Source organism: Nicotiana sylvestris, chromosome 4 (genome assembly GCF_000393655.2).
Source record: "Nicotiana sylvestris chromosome 4, ASM39365v2, whole genome shotgun sequence".
NCBI classification, from domain to species: domain Eukaryota; kingdom Viridiplantae; phylum Streptophyta; class Magnoliopsida; order Solanales; family Solanaceae; genus Nicotiana; species Nicotiana sylvestris.
Genome location: NC_091060.1, coordinates 3,270,532 through 3,294,150, shown reverse-complemented (window position 1 = coordinate 3,294,150; position 23,619 = coordinate 3,270,532). Strand labels below are relative to the sequence as shown.

The 23,619-nt window shown below is 37.7% G+C and overlaps 4 protein-coding genes across 4 annotated transcripts; 2 read left to right on the top strand and 2 right to left on the bottom strand.

Moving 5' to 3' along the window:
• The first annotated feature begins 6,190 nt into the window (after positions 1-6,190).
• Positions 6,191-9,151, top strand: LOC104225390 (protein TEEBE-like). Its single transcript, XM_009777165.2, has 3 exons — positions 6,191-6,315; positions 7,367-7,864; positions 8,408-9,151. Exons 1-3 carry the CDS (start codon positions 6,228-6,230, stop codon positions 8,929-8,931), a joined length of 1,110 nt encoding a protein of 369 aa, XP_009775467.1. The 5' UTR covers positions 6,191-6,227; the 3' UTR covers positions 8,932-9,151.
• A 178-nt stretch (positions 9,152-9,329) lies between these two features.
• On the bottom strand, positions 9,330-12,191 carry LOC104225389 (putative disease resistance protein RGA1). The gene is made up of 3 exons (XM_009777164.2): positions 10,415-12,191; positions 9,876-9,906; positions 9,330-9,459 (listed from the first exon to the last, which is right to left on the bottom strand). The coding sequence occupies exons 1-3, from the start codon at positions 12,189-12,191 to the stop codon at positions 9,330-9,332; spliced, it is 1,938 nt and encodes a 645-aa protein (XP_009775466.2).
• Positions 12,192-12,254: 63 nt separating this feature from the next.
• LOC104225388 (disease resistance protein RGA2-like) lies at positions 12,255-16,568 on the bottom strand. Its single transcript, XM_009777163.2, has 2 exons — positions 13,882-16,568; positions 12,255-12,341 (listed from the first exon to the last, which is right to left on the bottom strand). The coding sequence occupies exons 1-2, from the start codon at positions 16,423-16,425 to the stop codon at positions 12,333-12,335; spliced, it is 2,553 nt and encodes an 850-aa protein (XP_009775465.1). The 5' UTR covers positions 16,426-16,568; the 3' UTR covers positions 12,255-12,332.
• Positions 16,569-17,418: 850 nt separating this feature from the next.
• On the top strand, positions 17,419-21,057 carry LOC104225387 (putative disease resistance protein RGA4). Its single transcript, XM_009777162.2, has one exon. It carries the CDS (start codon positions 18,035-18,037, stop codon positions 20,555-20,557), a length of 2,523 nt encoding a protein of 840 aa, XP_009775464.1. The 5' UTR covers positions 17,419-18,034; the 3' UTR covers positions 20,558-21,057.
• Positions 21,058-23,619: the final 2,562 nt, after the last annotated feature.

Genomic DNA, 23,619 nt, shown 5'->3' with positions numbered 1-23,619 from the left:
CCCTTTGTCCCCTTGATTGAATCCTTGAATCATCAGTCGACTTTCAAAAAATTCTTTAGTTGAGATGCCGAGTTCTTTCATTATTCGAATGGGAAGAATGTTAGCTGCAGATCCGTCATCTATCAAGATTCTGTTTATCCTCCACTCGAGCACAAAACCCACCATAAACAAAGGGCGATTGTGTGGTGTCTCACCAAGTAGGAGATCGTCTTCAATGAAGATTATTTTTGCATTACAGACATGTGCTTCTTGGAAGGAGGGCTCAACAAGACTATTGGACAATGACAGAGACAGTGTTGACGTGACTTCGTTCTTTTCATCTTCTTCTTTATCAGTATTACAACACAATGCCTTATCATCATCGTCAGATGTCCTCATGCGAAACCAACTCGGAAAAAATTATCCCAAAGTCACCGAGTGGCGTGGCTTTTAGTGATTGTGTGTCTCTATCTCCACCTTCTTTGGGTTCTTAACCATTTGTTGCTTTTTTGGTTTTCTCACCATCTTATTCCTTGTATGTTGCTTCGTTGATCCTTTTTGGCGGACTCAATGTACGATATCTTCGATGAGTCACCAGGGTCCAACCTTCTTCATCGAATTGATCAACTCGGACTTTGTCATCCTCTAACAATTCTTCATCTTTATTCCCTTCACAAGTGCATATTTCAATATGATCGAATGAGCCAAAGGCAATGGACACATGGTTTGTGCTTGCCTTTTTGTCTTCGAGCTCGATCTTCTTTTGACGAGCCAAATCCATAACTTTGTCCTTGAAGATAAAGCACTTCTCAAGAGGGTGACCTACAAGTCGATGGTATTTGTAGTAATTCGGGTCATTGCTTTTTCCAGCTTCATCTAGCCGCTTCATCTCTGGCAGCTTAATAAGATTTAGCTCGAGGAGTTCTTCAAATATTGCAGGCACATCAGAGTCTAGAAATGGGTATTCCTTTTCTTGCATCTCTTTGAGAGTCAACTTTCGATTTGCATTGTCTTGAGAGGAAGTTGTTTTCATACTCTATTTCATGCTCACCTTGGTAGTAAACTTCAAAGGAGAGGCATTGACGTTCATGGATTCCTTGCTTTCATTCTTGGGTATAAACTTACTCCATTTCTTGACTTCTATCTTATCTCTTCCCTTGCGAGGTTCGTAGATGGGCAGCCCTTCACTTCCCACAGAATCCATGCTCAACTCCATATCATGACCATGGGTGGCAAGTTCTTCAAATGTCCTGGGCTTAATTCTTTGCAAGATGTAACGAAGTCCCCAATGTATTCCTTGGATGCACATCTCTATGCTAGAAGCTTCGCTTAGCATATCTTTGCAGTTAATGCTTGCATTCCTCCATAGGTTGATAAAGTCAATAGCTGGTTCATCTTTTCGTTGGCGAGTGTTCGTAAGTTCCACCATGCTCACAGTACGCCTCGTGCTATAAAAGCGATTGAGAAACTCTTGCTCTAATTGGTCCCAACTATAAATGGATCCAGCCTCGAGGTCGGTGTACCAATCAAAAGTATTCCCTTTTAGTGAGCGGACGAACTTCTTGACAAGGTAATCTCCATAAGTCCCTGCATTATTGCATGTCTCAACAAAGTACGCGATATGTTGCTTTGAATTTACCTTGTCATCGAACTGTTGAAATGTGGGAGGTTGATAGCCGGCAGGCATCTTCAAGCTATCGATTCTTGTAGTATAAGGCTTCGTGTACGTGAGAGAAGACTTTGAAGTGACCTCATACTTATCTTTGATAGTTCCCATAATGAATTCCTTTAATTGTTCGATAGGAGTTGATCCTTTGGAGGAGACATAAACTTCTTGGAGGATGACACTTGTTTTGTTGGAAGATCAACCTTCCCGTGGACTTCAGGGAGCTTTCCAGGTGCATGACTTAATTCTCCATCCATCATGCTTTCAACTATGCCTGTCAATTTTGCGATACAGATATCTTGATCTTGAGCATACTTTGTTAAGACATCAATCGCCTTTGTCAGGTTTGCGAGTTGCTCCTCTATTGTCAAAGTGTTAGTTATCATTGCCTCCATGATTATTGCAGATGATGAAGAATAACCGAGACCTTCCCATGGATTGAACTCAGTTTGGAACATTTCATGTAGCGAGATTGGCGTAGAGCCAACATTTAAAACTTCATCATCAAGTTGGGTGGCATCACTGTGGCATGTAATAGTATGGAATAACTTTAGTATATTTTCAATAAAATCTTCAGTTTCTCAACTACAAAAAAACCTTTAACTTGAGCATAAACACTTAAAATTGGGTGGACTCGACTTGACCAAAATCTTTGAGAAAAAGAGTTCTATATTTATCGTCCAAATTTAAAGGGGAACTTTGGAGCAACGATGTAGTTTTTGTATGACCTATATGATACGGGTTCGAGCCGTGAAATCAGTCGATGATGCTTGCATCAGGGTAGGCTACCTGCATTACACTCCCTTGGCAGGGCCGGCTAGAGGGAGAGGCCACTAAGGCTGTTGCTTTAGCCCCCAACTCTTGAGGGGCCCCATTTACTTATATTGTTATATGTGTATATTACTATTTTCTTAAAAAATTATAAAAAGGAAAGAAAAAAAAAACTTTTGGAATAGTGCTTAATTTTTATGTATGTTTAAAACTAAGGCCGAAATTTGGCTTTAGGCCACCAAATTTGTTGAGCTGCCCTTGCCCCTTTGGGTGTGACTTTTTCCCAGGCCCTGCATGAATGCAGGATACTTTGTGCACTAGACTGTTTTTTTTTTTAATTTATCGTTTAAATTTAAAATTACTCTTAGATTTGAATTTTGTCATGAGTTAATGGGACAAAAATGAGAATTTTTCTAACGGCAGGAATAAGATTCATTAGACAAAAAATTTAACAAATGACAATAAGTGTGAAAAGGAATTTTAAAAAAAATAAAAATTGAGTGCGTAGAGACCAAATTATAATCAAGGAAGCTTATGATCGCACATGCAAGTGAAATGGGCACCGCGCTTTGCCGTACCAACCGGCGTACCAAAGGGGACAAGTTGGATTTTAGAATTTATTTCTTTTTTGGCAAAATACCTAATCACTCCTCTAAATTTATTACGGATTATTAGTTACAGCCGTAAACTATTTGCGGTACAAATTGTGTGGGTGCACTCGCCTGCCACACAATTAATTTCAAATTATGTATTTTTATAACTTTTTAGATGTCTTAACTATTTATTTTAATTGTATAAATATTTATTTTCAGGTCAAATTAAAAAAAAATTAAATAAAACTTTATTATTTTTAGCCAAATACATTTTTTTAGCCTAAATAATATAGTTCTATTCAAGTTTTATTATAAATTGTATTCGAAATAAATTATCTAAAAAAGTAATATACTTAAAAAGGTAAAAATATATTTTATTTTTCAAAAAAATGCCACATATACAGAAAAATCCGTGTGGCAGGCGAGTGCACTCACACAATTTGTCACATCAGCGTCCAGGGGGGTAATGACTCTCAAAAGGCCTAGTTGAAGGGGTAATTAAAATCACAAATAGTTTAAGATTGTAACTAATAATTCGTGACAAGTTTAGGGAGGTGGTAAGGTATTTTGCCTTCTTTTTTCTTTGTTTGTATTCAGTTAAAAAGAAATATTAACATTCTAGAAAAAATTCCACATAATGCAAATCCTACGTAAAATCTTGATATTGTCACGTGAGAAAACTCACTTTTCGGGTTAATTTCACGTAACTTTTATTCACTATTGAAATAAAATTAAAAAAATAACTTCTGTCACATTAAAACAATTAAATTTTACCTAGTATAATAGTAAATCACCGAACTTATTAACCAAATTACTCACTAACAGTAAAAGTAGCTAAATTTTTTCCACTATAACAACATAATCTAAGTATACTATTATAACGGGTAAAATTTTGTAATTTTATTGTTATAATTAAAGTTCAAATATTTTATGTGAATAATAGTTTTGTAACTTTATTATAACAGTGAGTAAATAAAAATTTATTTTATGACTTTATTGCAATAGTGAATAAAACTTAGTGAGCATATGTAAATTAACCTTTCACTCCTTGTTGGTATCCTGCTTTCTTGTTTATGCACTGAATTTCTCAATATTACGAAAATGATACAGAAATGCTCACTAATTTGGTTATATGTACAATAATAACTGGGTTCACAATTATGTATTTATAGATAGTTAATAATTTTTTTAATATAAATACATGATATTGGCAAAAGCTACTGGTTCACGGGAACCCACTGGCTTAAGTCTAGATCCGCCCCCGATGACGAGGAGTATAAATTTTATGAATTTGTTAGGATACTCTATACTATTCAATTTTCACCCGTTGGTATATAATATTATAAATATTTGCTTATCAATTAATTAACAATGGAAAAAAATGATAAGCAGAATGTATTTTTCAGGTTCACATGCAAATCATAAATATCAACCATAACTTAAAGGGACCCTAACTTATATTTAATAATTAATAAAATTCAAAGGGTATTAAGCAAACATGTTCTATCAATTAATGAAAATAAATTATAAATGAAAAGTCAGTTTGTACTTGTCTGTACAGATTCATTTCATTAGATTATAAGTCAAAGGCTAAGTTAAGATATCATGTGAAGTAGAAGAATAAACAAAAATGAAACTTCATTGAAATCTACATTTTTCAATTATTCCAAGTGACACAGAGGAAATTACGGCAACTAATTAAGACTTTTTAGGTAAGCCACGTTCTTGGCTTGTATTTGACTCGTTTGAGAATTTAATAATTTTTTTAATTATTTGGTATCCGAAATCATGGAAAACTAATTTAAATTTGCGCTGAGTAAGCTCATAAGAGGGTAAAATGTTCTTTACTAAGAAGTTTTTTATTTTCGAGCGCGAACCAGAAACCTCTAGTTAAGCGAAAGGCAGGAGTAGAGCTAGGGTATCGAAAGAGGGTTCATTCGAATCCCGTTCGCCGAAAAATTACATTGTATCTATAAGGTTAAAAAAAAAATTATGCATAAATAGCATATATTTTATCTTCTTGACTTGTTTCGCGTGTTTACTTATAAAAATCCTCGCTCCGCCACCAGAAGAAAGATTCCAATTATCTCACCTCTAGTTAAGAGGAAGAAGTTTCCAATTATCTCACTATATATTGTAAAAAGATTTTACACTATTCATATAGTTTAACTGAATATAATATGTTGTTTTTATGTTTCTTAAGTTGTCAAATCAAACTACTATGCTATTGGTTGTTGTACGTAAATTTTATTTTGTGTCTCGTATAACTGACACTAGTTGTATGAGGTAACTTTTTTGTCTCACAGTTTTATGGACCCAAAAGAATAAGATTGGGGTCCACAAATTTGTGAGACAAAAAAGAGCGTCATACAACTAGTGTAAGTTTTATGAGTCACAAAATAAAACTTCTCGTTGTTGTAGGTCAATAGTTAATCTGATATAATACTCCCTTCGGTCCAAAATAAGTGATTTTTTAGTCATTTTTTTGTGGTCCAAAATAAGTGATTTTTCCAAATTTCAAGAATAAATTAATTTTTTTTCCTACATTGTCCTTGGAGTAAATAATGTTGGAGTATGTGTTAGGAGTATTTATGTGAAGAGATAGTAAAGATTAATATGGTCAGTTTAATTGCTAATTGATGTTAAAAGGTGAATTTCTTAATCTGTGTGAAAACAGCTAAAAAATACTTATTTTGGATCAGAGGGAGTAAGAAACTACGGTCAAACCTCTGTATAATAACCTTGTTTTCGGACATTTTTTTGCTGCTATAGCGAAGTGCTATTATAAAGAATATGTATTACACACAAGATGAAATTTGATTCCAAAAAACACTTAGCCGTTATAAAAAAGTGTTGACTGTAGAGATGTTTGACAGTAGTATATTTTGTATAATGGTTATAAATGATAGTAACCGTTATAGAGATGTTTGACAGTAGTATATTTTGTAAGTACATAAAAGTTAAGCTCTTTTCTTAATAAAATAATATCAAGTTTTCAATCAAATAAAGAGGAAAATGAGACAACCCGACACATTTCACGGCTAATTTAGTGGCACTATGTAATGGCTATACACTTTTTCTTTTTCTTTTTCTTTTTATTCTTATCTTTACTAAACTTTTATGTTCTTTCCTTCATTAATCTTTAAATAGGACATGTTCTTGGTTTTTTCTCTTCATTCTATTTGACACTACTTTTTTCACTAAGTTTTTGCACTAAAATGGCTTCCCTTTTTTCTCTTTCTTTTGTACTCATTTTTTGTTTGTACATCAGCTTTGCTTCTGCAACATCTGCTCCTTATCTTGATGGTAAGTTCTACTCTTATGTAAATTCTTCTTTACTTTCTTGAATGTTATTAAAAGTGAGCAACTCTAGCTGCTATAAAGATGAGTAGTACTTAGAAATGTTATTTTACCCGGTGCGCATAGAGTGCTCACCCGAAGGGCAGGTTGTAGCGGCCGCGAGTTTTCTTGGGGTTCCAAAAAAAAAAAATGATGCTATTGATACGTAGGAGTCATTTGGTAGTGCGTATGGGTAATCAGTTGAACACCTTTTGCCGGTACATTATACTGTGTACAGGCAGCCTGGTGTACAAGGCAACTTGTATTAAAGTTGAATCCGCAAAAGGTCGCACCCCAAGGGGTGTGATGAACATAGGCGGACCTAGGATTTGAACGTGGGTGCACTTTTGGATTCAACCAAAATCTGATTTGTATATAGGGTACGCACTACTAATATATTACTATTTTTTAAGTACATATATATGTATATATGGAATTTTTGTCGAACTTTAAGGGGGCCGGTGACCCCTCTTAGTACAGCATAGGTCCGCCTTTGGTGATGAAGGCGGACTACCCTAATGCAAGCATTAGTGACTGCTTCCACAGTTCGAACCGTGACCTTAATATTACTTTTTATGCATATTAGTTAAATGTTGAACACTCTTAGCCAAATTCGTAGCTTCGCCATTGCTACTATAAGAGTAGCAAATAGATCAAGTTGTGGTTGTAGCTAACTTTTAGACCTCAGCTAATAAGATTGCATTTCAGCATTTTTGTACTGTATGCTATATGTTGTGCGGACTCTCCAAATATGTTGCCGCCTCCGTGTCGGATCCTCAAAAAATGCACTGCTTTTGGAGGATCCCACACGCACGCGTCTGCATTTTTTAGGAGTCTGAGCAACATCGACTGTATGCATGGGTTTAACAAGTTTGTAGGTCTATAAGTCACAGCAAATGAAATTCTTGAGCTATTTGTTTCCTGAAATAACTAATCACTCAGAATATTTGGGTGAATGTTATCTCCAATATACTGCTAGCTGAGAGATGATATTGATCTCTTTTGTAATATTTCACAGATTTACTGCAAAATGGAGACTTTGAACAAGGGCCAAAACCATCAAATATGAAGAAAACAGTGATCATTGGCAAATACTCCTTGCCCAAATGGGAAAAAAAGGGTATAGTAGAATGGGTATCCGGTGGGCCCCAGCCGGGCGGCTTCTACTTTCCGATCCCTCGTGGGGCCCACGCGGTTCGGTTAGGGAATGAGGCTTCTATCTCTCAATATGTAAAAGTGAAGCCAAACAAAACATATTCCCTCACATTTGGAGCCACCAGGACTTGTGCTCAAGACGAGGTCCTTACTGTCTCAGCTGCAGGAATGTCGGGTGATCTTCCCATTCAGACACTATATAGTGCTGATGGTGGTGATACTTATGCTTGGGCTTTCAAAGCAAATTCTGATCTTGTTAAGGTCACATTTCACAACCCTGGCATCCAAGAAGATCCAACTTGTGGACCACTTATAGACCATGTTGCAATCAAGGAAATGAGCCCGGCAACATATACTAAAGGTAAGTTTTTACCCTACAATATATTGGATTATTTGCGCCATATGGCCTTTTATAGGCCATTTTTTTAAACCCTCCCTTCCTTGGCGTAACTGGTAAAGTTGCTATCATATGACCAGGAGGTCACGAGTTCGAGCCGTGGAAATAGCCTCTCGCAGAAATGCAGGGTAAGTCTACATACAATAGACCCTTGTGGTCCGGACCTTCCGGGGACTTGACTGCCCTTTTTTAAAATCCTTCCTCATTTGTCCAGGGGGCTAAATTTCGTCTTTAAAAGTAGTTGGATGATACGTCTCACCACAATGTCGTGTGGCTTTGACCAGAATCTTGCTAGCAAACTTAAATCCCAACCAAGGGAGACTGTCTAATCGCCCAAACCAATTGTTACGACCATAGTCCTATACCTTGCAAGGGAACTTAAATAGTGGCCTCAAAAAGGCCATTTGTGCAAATGTGCCTACTACATTGTGAAATTCTCAGCTTAGTAGAATGGTGCATACAAAATCAGATTCTGATGCAGTACCTTTTCTTGGACAATGTATGCAGGTAACTTGGTGAAAAATGGTGGATTTGAAAATGGTCCTCATGTATTCAAGAACTTCTCGACAGGGGTGCTCGTCCTGCCTCTAAAACAAGACAAGTACTCACCAATCCCCGGATGGATGGTTCAGTTTGCAAAACCAGCAAAATACATCGACTCGAAGCATTTCTTAGTGCCTTCAGGATGTGGAGCTGTTGAATTGATAGGAGGAAGGGAAACAGGCATTGCACAGATCGTAAGGACAGTCCCCAAACAATTCTACAACCTGACTTTCACCATCGGCGATGCCAACAATGACTGCCACGGATCTATGACAGTTCAAGCATTTGCGGGGAAGGCCAGGACAGAAGTTTCCTTTGTATCAAGTGGAAAAGGATGGTACAAGAAAGCAAGCTTCAAGTTCCAGGCGGATACGAGTAGAACAACAATAGCTTTCTATAATCCATATTATCACACGAAGATACATGACTTCGGTCACATGTGTGGACCTGTCATCGATGATGTTAGTCTTGTTCGTGTCCGTAGATAAGCAGAAGGAAATGAGCATACTCAGAAAAGGTCAATTTCTAGACAAGTTTTAATAGGAATAGATTTTTCTCTTTTCAAGATCAAATTTGTAATACTCAATCAAGTGAACACATGTGTGAAGAAGGGTAGTGAAATCTACCATTGTTTTTATGTTTCTTTAAGTTTTCATTCTGAACAAGAATGACATATCCAATAAAAGTAGTAACATACCTTTCTTGTTTCCTCTAGAAGTCATAAAGTGCTTAATCATGTATTCTAAAAAAAAGCAGCTTGACGTACTAAGCTCCTGCTATGCGCGAGATCCCGGGAAGGGCCTGACCACAAAGGTCTGTTGTACGCAGCCTTACCCTGCATTTCTGCAAGAGGCTGTTTCCACGGCTTGAACTTGTGACCTCGTGGTCACATGGCAGTAACTTTATCAGTTACGTCAAGGCTCCCCTTCCGCTTAATCATGTATTCTCTTGGTTCCAAATCTGATGGTACCATCAACTTTCCTGATCCTTTGAGCTTTTCCTTGGAAGGAGTATACCTATTTACAAATTAAATCGAAGATGAAAGAAGAGTCATGGTACTGATGAACTTGATTGGTTAGATAGCCTACCCCATGCAATCAAGATTAATCGAGCCTAGTGGGCTACGGATGTTGTAACAGCGTTGCCCACTAGTGATATTGTTTGCTTTGGGCCTAGGTCCGCACGGCTTTAAAACGCATCACTAAAGTCTAAGGCGTGTCTACTTATATGCCCAGCATCTCTCCCTTGTTTTGTCGATGTGAGATTCGCCTACAGTGTCACATACACCCCCTTTATGTTCAAGGTTGCACGCGGAGTGACGTTGATACTATATGTAACAACCCAACCCACTAGTGATATTATCCTTTTTGGGCCTAGGACCGCACGGCTTTAAAATGCCTCACAAAAATCTAAGGCATGTCTACTTATATACCCAGCATCTCTCCCGTCTAAGGTGTCAGACGCTGGATGGTTAAACTAAATAAAATAATCCAGAAAGCAAGCAGTCCGGTGGTTGGCTGCACGAGATATTACAGTCTGTACATACAGACTACCGGGCTCTATTAGCTACAAGGAACCAGTACAAGTTCTCTCTTTAAGACATAGCATAATCTTTACCAATACATTCAGAAAGAAACTAGTACTCATCATGCCTAGATATATTTTAGAGTACCTCTGGCTGTGATGACGCCACGTGCTTTACGTGATTATCAGATGCAAAAGGCTAAAAGTATAAACAATAGGCAAAGATACTACTCAAGGCATAACATTAAACAGTACATGATTATCCATGAAGGAAGCAACACAAGGGTCCATACAGATAGTTGGATCATTGAATCAGTTTTCTGTTGATACGAGCCTCAGAAATATGAGTGCCTTCGGATTCTGAACTTAAGATTGGACATTTGTCGATCCTCAGTACCTTCAGGTTCGTGAGGCAACTCATCCCCTCGGGCAATGAAGATAACTTACCGCACTTGGAAATTTCAAGTTTTTCAAGTGCGATTAGATTTTCCAGCCACTTTGGCAATGCTGCAAAATTGGGACACCTTTCCACCCTCAGGTACTGTAGAGTCGCACTTGCACCTTCAAGCCATCGGGGCAAAGCAACTAACTGTGGTAACCCTGCAAGCACCAACATCTGGAGGTTCCCGAGGCGTTGAACATCTTTTGACTCCAATTCGGGTAAGCCTCCAATAACCAATGACCGGATCATCCTAAGTCCTTCAATATCTTGCCACTCCAACAATGTAAGCTCTTCACAGTCAACGATCAACAGATTCTCCAGAGCAGTAAGGTGTTTCATAGTACTTGGGAAAAAGGTCAGTCTTGGGCAACCAATAATTGCCAACGTGCGAAGGCTAGTCAGATATTGCAGGCCTTCAGACAAAGATACGAGATTCGTGCAGCTATGAATATACAAAGAACGAAGAGATGATAAACAGCCAATTGCTTTATCAGGAAAACATGTTTGCTTGGTGGTTATATGCAAGTGTCTTAGGCTGATCAAATTTCCTATATCTTTAGGTAATCCTTCAAGTTGTGCACAATGAGAAAGTCGAAGTGTCTGTAAGCTCAGTAACTTGTTAATCGAATCAGGTAATTCTTTAATGCTGCCATTGGAATTTATGTCAAGATATCTCAAGTACTTCAATTCGCCAACAGAGCGAGGCAGCTCATCGAAACATGAATGACTTATATCTAGCACCCTAAGTTGCACGAATCTTGCTATGCAGTTCTCGATGAACATTGTACTCATCGGTCCTACTCCATCAACAGAGAAGGATATGGTCCTCAATGTCTGGTTATTGAGAAGGGATGCTGGCAGTTCCGCTGCTGACAAATCATAGTCAGAAAATGCCACATGCCTGGCCTCATCAGAAATGATTTGCGTGTGAGAATTTACGGTACAAAATTCAACCCCTGCTGCTGACAGTGCAAGATCATGTACAAGGTCATGCAATTTACAGAGTGAGGTAAACACAGAACGATATTCTTCAACGTCTTGAAAAAAGGATCTCGACAATAACTCTTGGAAATATTGAATCCCAATGTGCTCAAGATCTTCTGACTCATTAGACTTACTAACGAGACCTTCTGCTACCCACAACTGTATCAGTTTATCTATTTCAATCACACAGCCTTTGGGAAATACTGAGCAGTAAGCAAGACAAACTTTTAGATTAGATGGTAATCGCTCGTAGCTCACTTTTAATGCAGGTAAAATATTGTCATTCTGCTTTGAGTTCCACATCTCATGATTTTTAACTTCATGCCACTCCCATTCGTTAGTTTCCATGTGTAATGAAGATCCTAAAGTCATTAAGAGTAAGGGATTTCCCTCACAATTCTGCACTATATCTGATGCAATCCCGACGAGATTTGGATATAGCACTTCTTGACCTTGTTCAAAGGCCTTTCTCAAGAACACAGTCAGACAATCTTCACTTGATAAACCCTTCAAACAGTATGCAGGAATCGTCCCCATTATCGAAGCTACTGCCTCATTCCTCGTAGTCACAAGAATCTTGCTTCCAAAAGCACCCACCATCAACAATTTCTTCAAGTCATCCCACTTCATTGTGTCCTCATTCCACACATCATCTAAAACAAGCAAATACTTCTTTTCATACAAAGTCTCACGAACTAGATTCTGCAGTTCATTCATATCAAGACTCTCGCGTAAATCATCTCTAACTGAATTCACAATTTGTTTTAATAATTTCTCTACATTAAACACGCGAGTCATCTATAAACTCCCATGTGTTCTGATACATTCACCATAAATTGGATGCATTCATCTCACCTACAACAATTGGTTATTTACTCCTGGAGCTGTGATCTCTTAACTCCCATGTGATGTGGGACATCCATCATAAATTTGACATATTCATCTCACCTACATCAAAAGTTGATGAGTTAGGTTGCATTGGAGTCAGAGGACTAACATCTTTATGGAAATGCATCAATAACCTGTTAGTAATAGGTCCAATATTTGATATATGATGTGAGAAATCAGCATAATTCAGTCATTAATGCAGACAAGATAGTAATTCATTATTCTTAACAATAGGCCGTGGAGACTTTTTGGTTCATCATGCTATTGCTCTTGGAGAAGGGGAGTCTTGGCGTAACTGGTAAAGTTGTTGCCATGTGACCAGGAGGTCACGGGTTCAAGCCGTAGAAATAGCCTCTTGCAAAAATGCAAGGTAAGGTTGCGTACAATAGACCCTTATGGTCCGGCCCTTCCCCGGACCCCGTGCATAGCGGGAGCTTAGTGCACTGGGCTACCCTTTTTATGTTATTGCTCTTGGTGTTGCTTCAGTTATTTTATTTTTTGACTATCGTTACTGCTTCTCTTTACATGGATTATTTTCTTTACATGTTTCTCTTGAGCCGAGGGTCTATAGGAAACAGCCTCTCTACCTTCACAAGGTAGGAGTAAGGTTTGCATACACACTACACTTCCCAAATCCCACCTATGAGACCCACACTAGGTTTGTTGTTGTTGTTGTTATGCTATAGCTCTTGGTTTACATACAACTACATTGATCTTAGTAAAAGGTGCTTTAGATGCACGTGGTTGAGATACAATTGTGGAAGTGGCAAATGAACTCAAGAGAAAACACAGCATAACAGACACAGCTCGTTTAACAGACATTCAAGAACTTGGTTTCATATGCGAATACGGCTTCAGGTGTACTTTTTTCATCCATTTTGTGTGTGTGTGAGAGAGAGGGGCACAGATCATTAAGGAAAATGGGCACTTGAGGGATAATCAGAAAGCATTTTGGCTCTATGTAACCACTAACCATAAGAATTTCATATTCAGTCATGTAACCTTCAAACTCAAAACTGTAGTAGTTCATTCAAAACACGACTACAAGAAGCAATTCATCATGTTGTTTGAAGCATCTAGTAACGAGGCCTCGATATCCTCTAGGAAGCCAGTAAGTTACCAGGCCAACATAAGGTCGATTTTGGGTCATTCCCCGTGGTGCATTTTATCACCTGAGATAGTTCTTAATAAAGAGCAATCAGTATAACATATTGGATTAAACAAACTAAAATTTAACTCCGTGTGAGCTTGCTCACTTTGACCTTCACAAACATGATAAAGGTGGAGGGTTGCAGTGGGTTGACAGCCAACTTAAAACTAATCATTTTTTTTACGAATCCTCTTAATTCAGACAAAAATGTTTTGGAAAAAATTGTAGCCCATCGAAGGGACTATTATGACAGATTCATCAAAGGGCATTGAAAATTCTTTGATTCTGGAACCTATACTAGCCAAAAGAGATAAAGAGTACTAGACTAAGCAATAAAGTATATACATGAATAAAGTTCAAATTTCAATTTTAAGACCTTTTGCTCGAGTTTTTGCGCTCTAATGGGGTGGGAGGAGAAAGGAATCAAGGAAGAATAAAAGAAAGTTGTACCTCACTGTATATTCTGATATCATTAAGATGAATTTCTTGGATGTGAGCTATCTTTGACCAATCCTCTCCAATATCCTTTTCACATCTTCTAGTTAATCCAGGGCATTTCTGGATTTTCAGCATCCTCAATGTAGTAAGAGAACTCATGCTATCCGGCAGAGATGACAATTGTGGACATCCTGTAATCTCAAGCTTCTCGAGGGCTGTGACATTCTCCAGCCAAGCAGGCAATGCAACAAAGCTTAGACAAGTCGAGATGCGAATGAATTTTAGACTATTAGAATCCCCCTTCAACCACTCAGGCAAAGCCACCAAATGTGGAAGCCCTCCGATCACCAGTGACCGTATTCGCTTTAGACCTTGAATATCTTGCCAGTCGGACAACATAAGCGCTTCACAATTGACAATCATAAAGCTCTCTAAGGCTGATAAGTGAACTATGCCTTTTGGCAAAGCAGTCAACCTCGGACAATCACCGATCACTAGAGTCCTAAGTTCTGTGAGCTTCTGTATTCCTTCAAATAGTGATACAAGATTTTCACATCCAAATATTGATAAGGATTGAAGAAGAGCCAAGGATCCCAATGCTTTCTCGGGCAAATTCTGCTCTTTGGTTGTCAAGTACAGATGTCTTAGACTGACCAAATTTCCCAGCTCCCTTGGTAATTTCTGAAGTTTCGTGCAAAGAACAAGCCGCAAAGTTTGCAGATTCGGCAACTTGCAAATGTTAGTGGGAAGCATCTGGATGTTGTTGTTGCCACTAAAATCAATGTACCTTAGATGCTTCATGTTTCCAATGGAATCTGGCAACGTCTCAAGACTTGAATGGCGTAAATCTAATACACGCAAGTATTTGAATCTTGTAATGCATTGACCAACCAAAAGAGCAGCATATCTTTCAAATCCTTCAGACGGAGCAAAGATGGTCCGAATTCTGTTCTGTTTGCATAAAATTTCTGGAATGCTTTTCTCTGAAGGACTATAACTGAAAAGCGTTACATGACGAACCTTCTCAGTTATACTATCAGTGTTGTTTTTTATGACACGACAATCGGTTTGTGCAACTAATACTGCAAGGTCATGAACAAGATCATGCATTTTAAAAGTTATGAATGAGTCGTATGCTTCAACCTCTTCAAAAAGAGATCTCGAACACAACTCTTTCACGTAGCGGACACCAACATCTTCCAACTCTTGGCTTTCATTAGACGAGTGTATCAGCCCTTGCGCCAACCACAATTGAATCAGCATGATGCTCGCGATTTCTTGACCCTTGGGAAATATTGAACAGTAAGCAAAACATTGCTTCAAGTAATATGGCAACTGATTATAGCTTAACCTTAGTGCAGGTAAGATATCATCATTTTCCTGTTTTAGTTGCCATATCTCGTCATCTCTCACTTTTAACCATTCCCTTTCATCAGTTGTCGCATATAACATACTACCTAGAGTCTTCACTGCCAAAGGCACTCCTTTGCATTTCTTTACAATATCTTCTCCAATTTTCGTTAGGTTCGGAAAATGTCTCTCCTGTCCATTTCTAAACGCCCATTTCAGAAACAAAGAGAAGCAATCCTCATGCGGTAGTTCTTTCAAGCTGTATGTAACTACAGATTCCATCATCAAGGCAATATAATCACTACGAGTGGTTACAACAACCTTGCTTCCACGCGCTCCAACCATCAACAAACTTCTCAATTCTAACCACTTTGAACGATCACGACTCCAAACATCATCAATGATGAGTAAAAATCGCCTCTCCCTCAACGCATCTTGAAGCGAAGCGTGCACTTGTTCAACGTTAAAGTTATCACACGGTACACCACTCGCCAAATTAACAATGTTCCTAGCCAATTTTATAACATCAAAATCCTGTGATGCACACAACCAAATTCTCAAAGGAAAGTGCTTTACTACCCTCTCATCTCTATACACTAATTTAGCAAGTGTAGTTTTCCCCACACCTCCAATTCCAACAATTGAAACCACAGAGAGACACTCATCAAAACCATTTTCTTGCATTAGAACTTCAACAATCTCTTCACTCTCATTCCTCCTTCCAACAACATCAGATGGAAGTATAAAGGAATATGTCAAATCCCTTTTCATTTCTAAGGCAATACTTCTCTCAGATAAGTGAAATTTAGCTTTATCAGCTGCAATACTATCTAATCTCCCCCTTATTTCCTTTATCTTATGACTCATTTTGTATCTAAAAAGAATCAGTTTAAAGGGTGAGAGTAAAATACCAACCTTAGATTTAAGCCTTTGCCTCTGTTGACCATAAGTCTGAATTTCATCAAGAAAATCATCAGCAACATAAAGAACATCTTTAAGTTCCTCAAGCCAATTTGTCAACTCATGATTCTTGATTTGTTGCTCTTCAGCATCCAAGAGTACATCTCTAATGGTAATTAAGGTTTTTTTTAGTTTGTTAAGCTCATTTTTAACACCCCAAATTAAGTTAAATTCTTGAAGTGCATGTGATCCTAATTTTCCTAAGATGGAGTTTGCAATATTGAAGAGAAAAGATTCTGCTGCCATATTTTTCAGATGGTGTGAAAAGGTAAAGGGAAAGAAAATTTTGGCAGTGTGAAAATCTTGCTAGGAAAAAAGCTGGATAGAGGAAGTTTGCTGTTCTCTATGACTTGGTTATAACTGAGAAGGAACAAGGAAAGTGAGTTGGATTGAAGGGAAAGAAAATTTTGGCAGTCACTTTTAATTTAGTTATTTAAGGATTAGTCAATTTTCGCTCAAATTTTAGGACACAATGTGTTAGAGTTTAAACCTCAAAATTCAAATTGCATTACATCGAATCTTAAAGTTCAAAAATTATATGCAAAAGCTTAATCTTATGTCCTAAATATTAAATTAGTAGTTCAGAAATTCAAGAAAGGGAAGCCTGGGCGTAACTAGTAAAATTGTTATTATTTGACCAGGAGGTCACGGGTTCGAGCCGTGAAAATAACCTCTTGTAAAAATATTGGGTAAGAATGCGTACAATTGACCATAGACCCTTGTGGTACAGTCCTTTTCCGAATCCCGCGCATAACGAGAGCTTAGTGCATCGGGCTGCCCTTTCTAGTTCAGAAGTATCCTGAATTTTAAATTAACAGCAACTTGGTGTGGTTATTGCTGCACTTTGTCCTTGGATTGAGGCATGGGAGTTGACTACTTGACTTTTGGGGTTTACAAAATTAGGCACGTTTGGCTATAGGTATTAGCAAAACCAATCAATGGTATAAAAATTCATAGGCCATATTTGATTAGACATGAAATTTTAAAAAAAATAAAAAAATTGAAATTTATCTAGTATAAGCCAAAATATTTGTATTGTTGTAAATCATATTTCACTAAGGTAATTTTAAATGGTAAAGTATTGTTTTGAAGTTAAATTATTGAATAAAATAGGATACATTTTTACTAAGTTCTCTGTAACATTTTCTTGGAGAGTGGTAGGTCGGGTGAATTTGAAGAAAAAAATTTTAAAGATTTTTTTACATGGTGGGTGGGCATAGTAATTTATGTATTTTCCTCCTATACCCAAACAAGAAATACTAGTCAAATTTACATTGGCCGCAAGATTTCAGTGCGGTGAAGGTGAAGCTCCCCACCTGTTCGTGAAATGTCCTCTGAGAGCGTAGGACCTCTAAAACAACTGGCAAGCATGTCAAGTTTGCACCACCCATTGTAATAAACATTGCCAATTAGCAAGTCAAGTCAACACTGTAAAGTTTGTCCTCTTTTTCTTTTTACCCAACTTGCTGATGCGAAGAAACTTCCTAGTTTGTTGATTATGACTTAATTTTATTCCCTAGAAGTCAACAAGAAGCAAACGCTCTTCAGTTCTCACAAGGATATCCTATAGTCCAATAAAGTACCAATCTTTGCACTTATTAATTACTCCGTCCGTTTCAATTGAGTTACTTATTTACTTTTTAGTCCGTGCAAAAAAGAATGATGTATTTCTCTATTTGGAAACAATTTATGTATGTGCTCTATTCTGCACCACCGGTTCAAAAGTTTCTCCCTTCTTCTTGAAAACCGTATCCAGTCAATTGAGTTCACGTACATTAAAACGGAGGGAATAGTTTGTACTTCCTTTACTTCCTCTGCTAAAAGAAAGTTGTAAATCAAGAACCAATCTTTCTCTATGGATCAGCTTCAAGAATCTGCAACTTTCCCTTCCATCACCATGGATATGAAGGTACTAGTCGATATGCTTCTAGTGAAATTGTACACTGTTGTTGACATTGCAAGGACCTTGAAAATGCATTCCCAACTCAAAAAACTAGAGCTCTTTGTTAGAGGCACAGAATCTGATGATCACTTTGATCATCAGGTAGCTGAGATGCTAAAACCCGCTTTTTATGAAGCTGAACATGTAATTGAAGAGTATGAAATTTGCTCTTTGCAAAACCAGTTGCTTTCCAATTCGACATCAGCAAAGGTGTGTGCTTTTTTCTTCTCTAGATCAAACCCTTTGGCCTATAGGATTCGAATGTGTCTTGTAATGCGAAAGCTCATTAAGATATTGGATAAGATAAGTAGGAACCGAGTGTTTTTTAAGAGGATGGCATATGGAGGCTTTCCTAGTCCTCATAGAGCAAGGGGGCTTATGCATACACGTGCATATGTGCATGACTCTGGTGTTGTGGGGAGGGACTTTGATAGAGATATTGTCGTTGAAACGCTTTTAAAATCAGGAAATGAAGCAGCCCTTTTTGTATTTCCTGTTGTTGGATTTGGAGGTATTGGGAAAACTACTCTTGCGAAACTGGTGTATAATGATCCAAGGATAGTTAGTCATTTTCAGCTGCGTGTGTGGGTTCGTGTGTCTCGTGTGTTTCAAGTACAGAAATTATTGGAACAAATTGTGAATTCAGTTAGAGAAGATTTGTGTGAGAATGATGATATGAATGAACTGCAGACTCTCATTCGTGAGACTTTGTATGAAAAGAAGTATTTGATTGTTCTAGATGATGTGTGGAATGAGGATCCAGTGAAGTGGGATGAATTGAAGAAGTTGTTGATGGTAGGTGCTTGTGGAAGCAAGATTCTTGTAACTACGCGGAATGAGGCAGTAGCTTCGATAATGGGGATGGTTCCTGCATACTGTTTGAAGGGTTTATCAAGTGAAGATTGTCTGACTTTGTTCTTGAGTAAGGCCTTTGAAGAAGGCCAAGAAGTACTATATCCAAATCTTGTTGGGATTGCGTCAGATATAGTGCAGAAGTGTGAGGGAAATCCCTTACTCTTAATGCTTGTAGGATCTTCATTACACATGGAAACTAAGGAATGGAAGTGGCATGAAGTTAAAAATATGTGGAACTTAAATCAGAATGACAATATTTCACCTGCACTAATCATAAGCTATGAGCGATTGCCATCTAATCTCAAAGTTTGTCTTGCTTACTGCTCAATATTACCCAAGAACTGTGTGATTGAAATAGATAAACTGATACAGTTGTGGGTAGCAGAAGGTCTTGTTAGTAAGTCTAATGAGTCAGAAGATCTTGAACACATTGGGATTCAATATTTCCAAGAGTTATTGTCGAGATCCTTTTTTCAAGAAGTTGAAGAATATCGTTCTGTTTTTACCTCACTCTGTAGATTGCATGACCTTGTACATGATCTTGCACTGTCAGCAGCAGGGGTTGAATTCTGTACGGTAGCCTCTCACACACAAAGCATTTCTGATGAGGTCAGACATGTGGTATTTTCTGACTATGATTTGACAGGCAAGGAACTGCCAGCATCCCTTCTCAATAACCAGACATTGAGGACCATATCCTTCTCTGTTGATGGAGTAGGGCCGATGAGTACAATGTTCGTTGAGAACTGCATAGCAAGATTCGCGCAACTTAGGGTGCTAGATATAAGTGATTCATGTTTTGATGAGCTGCCTCGCTCTGTTGGCGAATTGAAGTACTTAAGATATCTTGACATAAGTTCCAATGGCAGCATTAGAGAATTACCTGATTCGATTAACAAGTTGCTGAGCTTACAGACACTTCGAGTTTCTCATTGTGCACAATTTGAAGGATTACCTAAAGATATAGGAAATTTGATCAGCCTAAGACACGTGCATATAACCACCAAGCAATCAAGTTTTCCTGATAAAGCAATTGGCTGCTTATCATCTCTTCGTTCTTTGTATTTTTATAGCTGCACGAATCTCGTATCTTTGTCTGAAGGCCTGCAGTATCTTACTAGCCTTCGCACATTGGCAATTATCGGTTGCCCAAGACTGACCTTTTTCCCAAGTGCTATGAAACACCTTACTGCTCTGGAGAATCTGTTGATTGTTGACTGTAAAGAGCTTACATTATTGGAGTGGCAAGATATTGAAGGACTTAGGATGATCCGGTCACTGGTTATTGGAGGCCTACCTGGATTGGAGTCAAAAGATGTTCAATGCCTCGGGAACATTAAGATGTTGGTGCTTGCCGGGTTACCACAATTAGTTACTTTGCCCCGATGGCTTGAAGGCTCCAGTGCTACTCTACAATACCTGAGGGTGGAAAGGTGCCCCAATTTTGCAGCATTGCCAAAGTGGCTGGAAAATCTCACCACACTTGAAAAACTTGAAATTTCCAAGTGCGGTAAGTTATCTTCATTGCCCGAGGGGATGAGTTGCCTCACAAACCTGAAGGTACTTAGGATCGATAACTGACTGATCTTGAGTTCAGAATACTCGGGTAGGATATCTCATCATTTCTGAGGCTCAAATCAATGGAAAACTGATCCAATTATCCAAATAGTCTATATATAGGTTACGTGTTCAAGCTGTGGAATCAACCATTGATGCCTGCGTCAAGGTAGGCTGCCTACTTCACACCTCCTTGGAGTGCGGCCCTTCCCCCGGCACTGCGTGAACGTGGGATGCTTGTGCAGCGAGCTGCCCTTTTTTATAGTCTATGTACCTATGGTCCCTCGTTTTGCTTCCTTCATGCCTTGGTTGGTTATCATGGTCTTTCTCAATTTCCACTATCTTCAGCTTTTAGCTTTTTCCTATCTGCTTGTTCCAATGTCTTGATTGTGTTGACTGTTGTGGCACTCTAACTGCTTTATTTATGGGAAAACAAGCTACATTTCTGGTGTAACTTCAAATGCAGTTCTAAAGAAAGGAGAAATTTTTAGTTTTAAACTCATGGATATTTTTAGCTTTTAGTGCACCGGGCTGCCCTTTTTAAACTCTTGGATATTTGTGTACTGATTTTTTTTTTTTTTTTTTTTTGTGTAGTGAATTAATATTACGCCTGTAGTAATTTTTTTGTCTAAATGTAAAGCATGTGGAGTCAATAACAAACAGGGGTAATTTTATGGATGATCACTTTAATTTTTTACTTTATTATATCAAAGTTATTGGATTATTTTTTGTAAAGAAAAAAGTGGCTCAATTTTACCTAAGTGTCGTAAAAATCACTGAATATTTTTTTGTTACCAAAAAGTCATTCAACTTTGCATAAGTATCTTAGCAAGTGTCTCCTTTGTTTCCACCTAGTAACTTTATGTGATACATTGAGTGAATTTTTGGTTGAAAGAATAGTATAGTGATTTTGTTCATTATATAACAAAAAGAGTTAAGAAATTTTGGTGCAATAAAGTAAAAATTGAGTGACAATTCAAGAAATTAACCCCCAAAATTTGACATCCAAATGGATTGATGAATACTTCGCCTAGTCGAATCAGAGTCTAAGCTGTTAAGAATAGCTGAGTTAGGTTTGAGGTTCATTTTCATAATATAGTATTTGAGTTAGACTGATTTCTAATTTTGATTTACCAAATGCATGAGCCCCATATTATATTGTATATGCTGGTTTGTCACAGTATCCCATATTAATTTGAGAAAATATGTTGTCTCTTTATATAATTTTGAGCATTAATCACCTTATAAACTAGCTTTTGAGATTGAGTAATTTTAAGGTTTATTTTCTTAAAAACATAATTTTGTCATGGATAACTAGTGAATGTGGACATTCTATTTGAATGAATGAATAATATACGAACAAAATTAACATTTCTGTATGTTTAACTTGGGTTGATGATTACCATGTCGATCAAGAAAACGCTAATAAAACTTGAATATCACGTTTGAAGCTCAAATCTAATTTTGTAAATCGTACTTTGGGCTCTTCAAACTTAGATAAGTTTTTGATTAATAAAACATGAATTTTTTGACATATAGAAATCAGTATAATTTTTCTAGAGCATACATTTGTACGATACAACTTAAACATGTTATATAGGGCAGCGAAAAGTTATTGACTTTCAATTTCAACACATCTATACAATACAAACGTGTAATTGTTTATTTATAAATTCAATTCTAGCACTCAAAATGCTTAAGTCAAATGAGTTAGAATAAACTTCAAAATCACGTTACCATTATAATGTACGGATTGTTTAAGTGGTGATTAAATGATGAAGGGAGTCATACAATATAATTAGTAATGAGAAGATTGTTATATACATTACTACAACAACAACAACAACTCAGTATTATCCCATACCGTAGGGTGGGATGGTAGTGTATACGCAAACCTTACCCTTACCTTGTAAGGATAGAGAGGCTATTTCCAATAGACCCTCGGCTCAGGATAGTATAAGTACCACATTAATGAAAATATAGGCGAGAAGGGACAGTATCAAAAAGCCATATAAAAGCAGAATAATACAACAAGACCGTAAAGTAATCAACAATGAAAGAAAATAACGATTAGTCATAAAAACCTACTACCAACAGATTACGAGATTGCATGCCAATACTAATGTTATGAACACTCTACACTACCTACTCTAATACCCTAATTCTCGACCTCCATACCTTTATATCAAGTAGGGTTGTGCACGGATCGGATCAGATCGGATTTAGCACATTTCGGATTCGGATTTTGGATTTCAAATTCTAGAAAATGCAATCCGAATCCGATCCGATCCGAATTATATCGGATCGGATCTAATATTAAAGTTTGGATCGGATCGGATTTCAGATTTATACCTCAAAGTTGCAAACTAATATGTATATTTTGTTTGTAAAAGAGGCAATACATTAAGAAAAATTCATGTTTATGCAATTATGAGAGTACTAAGGTGCCAATATAGCTAAATCTAGCAATTGTAAATGTAATAACTTGGAGTAAGATGTAAAGGAAGTACTGACTATTCGAAATTAAAGTTAGTATTTATACATTGCCTAATAATTTCAGATTTCGGATCGGACCGGATTAAATATACCAATCCGATCCGAAATCAGAAATTTTAATAAACACAATCCAAAATCCGATCCAATCAGAAATTCGAAATCCAAAATTGAATGGATCGGTTCAGATTTCGGATATCCGATCCAAATGAACAGCCCTATTATCAAGGGTCATGTCCTAGGTCAGCTAAAGTTGTGTCATGTCTTGCCTAATCACCTCTCTCCACCTCTTCTTTGGCCTACCTCTACCTCTCCGTAGGCCTCCAATGCCAACCTCTCACACTTCCTCACCGGGGCGTATGTGCTCCTCCTCCTCCTCACATGACCAAACCACCTAAGTCGCGCTAGAGGCCACCCCCACCTTATCGTGAATAACCTCATTTTTGATCCTATCTAACCTGGTGTGCCCGCACATCCATCTCAACATCTTCATCCTTGCTGCCTTTATCTTTTGGACATGAGCAATCTTGACTGGCCAACGCTCAGCCCCATACAACACCGTTGATCTGACCACCACTTTGTAGAACTTACCC

Excerpts from the sequence above, each read along its gene's own strand:
- LOC104225390 (XM_009777165.2), top strand. The coding sequence starts at position 6,228 with ATGGCTTCCCTTTTTTCTCTTTCTTTTGTACTCATTTTTTGTTTGTAC. Across the intron at positions 6,316-7,366 it reads ATCTGCTCCTTATCTTGATG|ATTTACTGCAAAATGGAGAC; the intron begins GTAAGTTCTACT and ends AATATTTCACAG. Across the intron at positions 7,865-8,407 it reads CCCGGCAACATATACTAAAG|GTAACTTGGTGAAAAATGGT; the intron begins GTAAGTTTTTAC and ends CAATGTATGCAG.
- LOC104225389 (XM_009777164.2), bottom strand. The coding sequence starts at position 12,191 with ATGACTCGCGTGTTTAATGTAGAGAAATTATTAAAACAAATTGTGAAT. Across the intron at positions 9,907-10,414 it reads ACTTGAAATTTCCAAGTGCG|CGTCTGACACCTTAGACGGG; the intron begins GTAAGTTATCTT and ends TTAACCATCCAG. Across the intron at positions 9,460-9,875 it reads TTAGACGGGAGAGATGCTGG|GTATACTCCTTCCAAGGAAA; the intron begins GTATATAAGTAG and ends ATTTGTAAATAG.
- LOC104225388 (XM_009777163.2), bottom strand. The coding sequence starts at position 16,425 with ATGGCAGCAGAATCTTTTCTCTTCAATATTGCAAACTCCATCTTAGGA.
- LOC104225387 (XM_009777162.2), top strand. The coding sequence starts at position 18,035 with ATGGATCAGCTTCAAGAATCTGCAACTTTCCCTTCCATCACCATGGAT.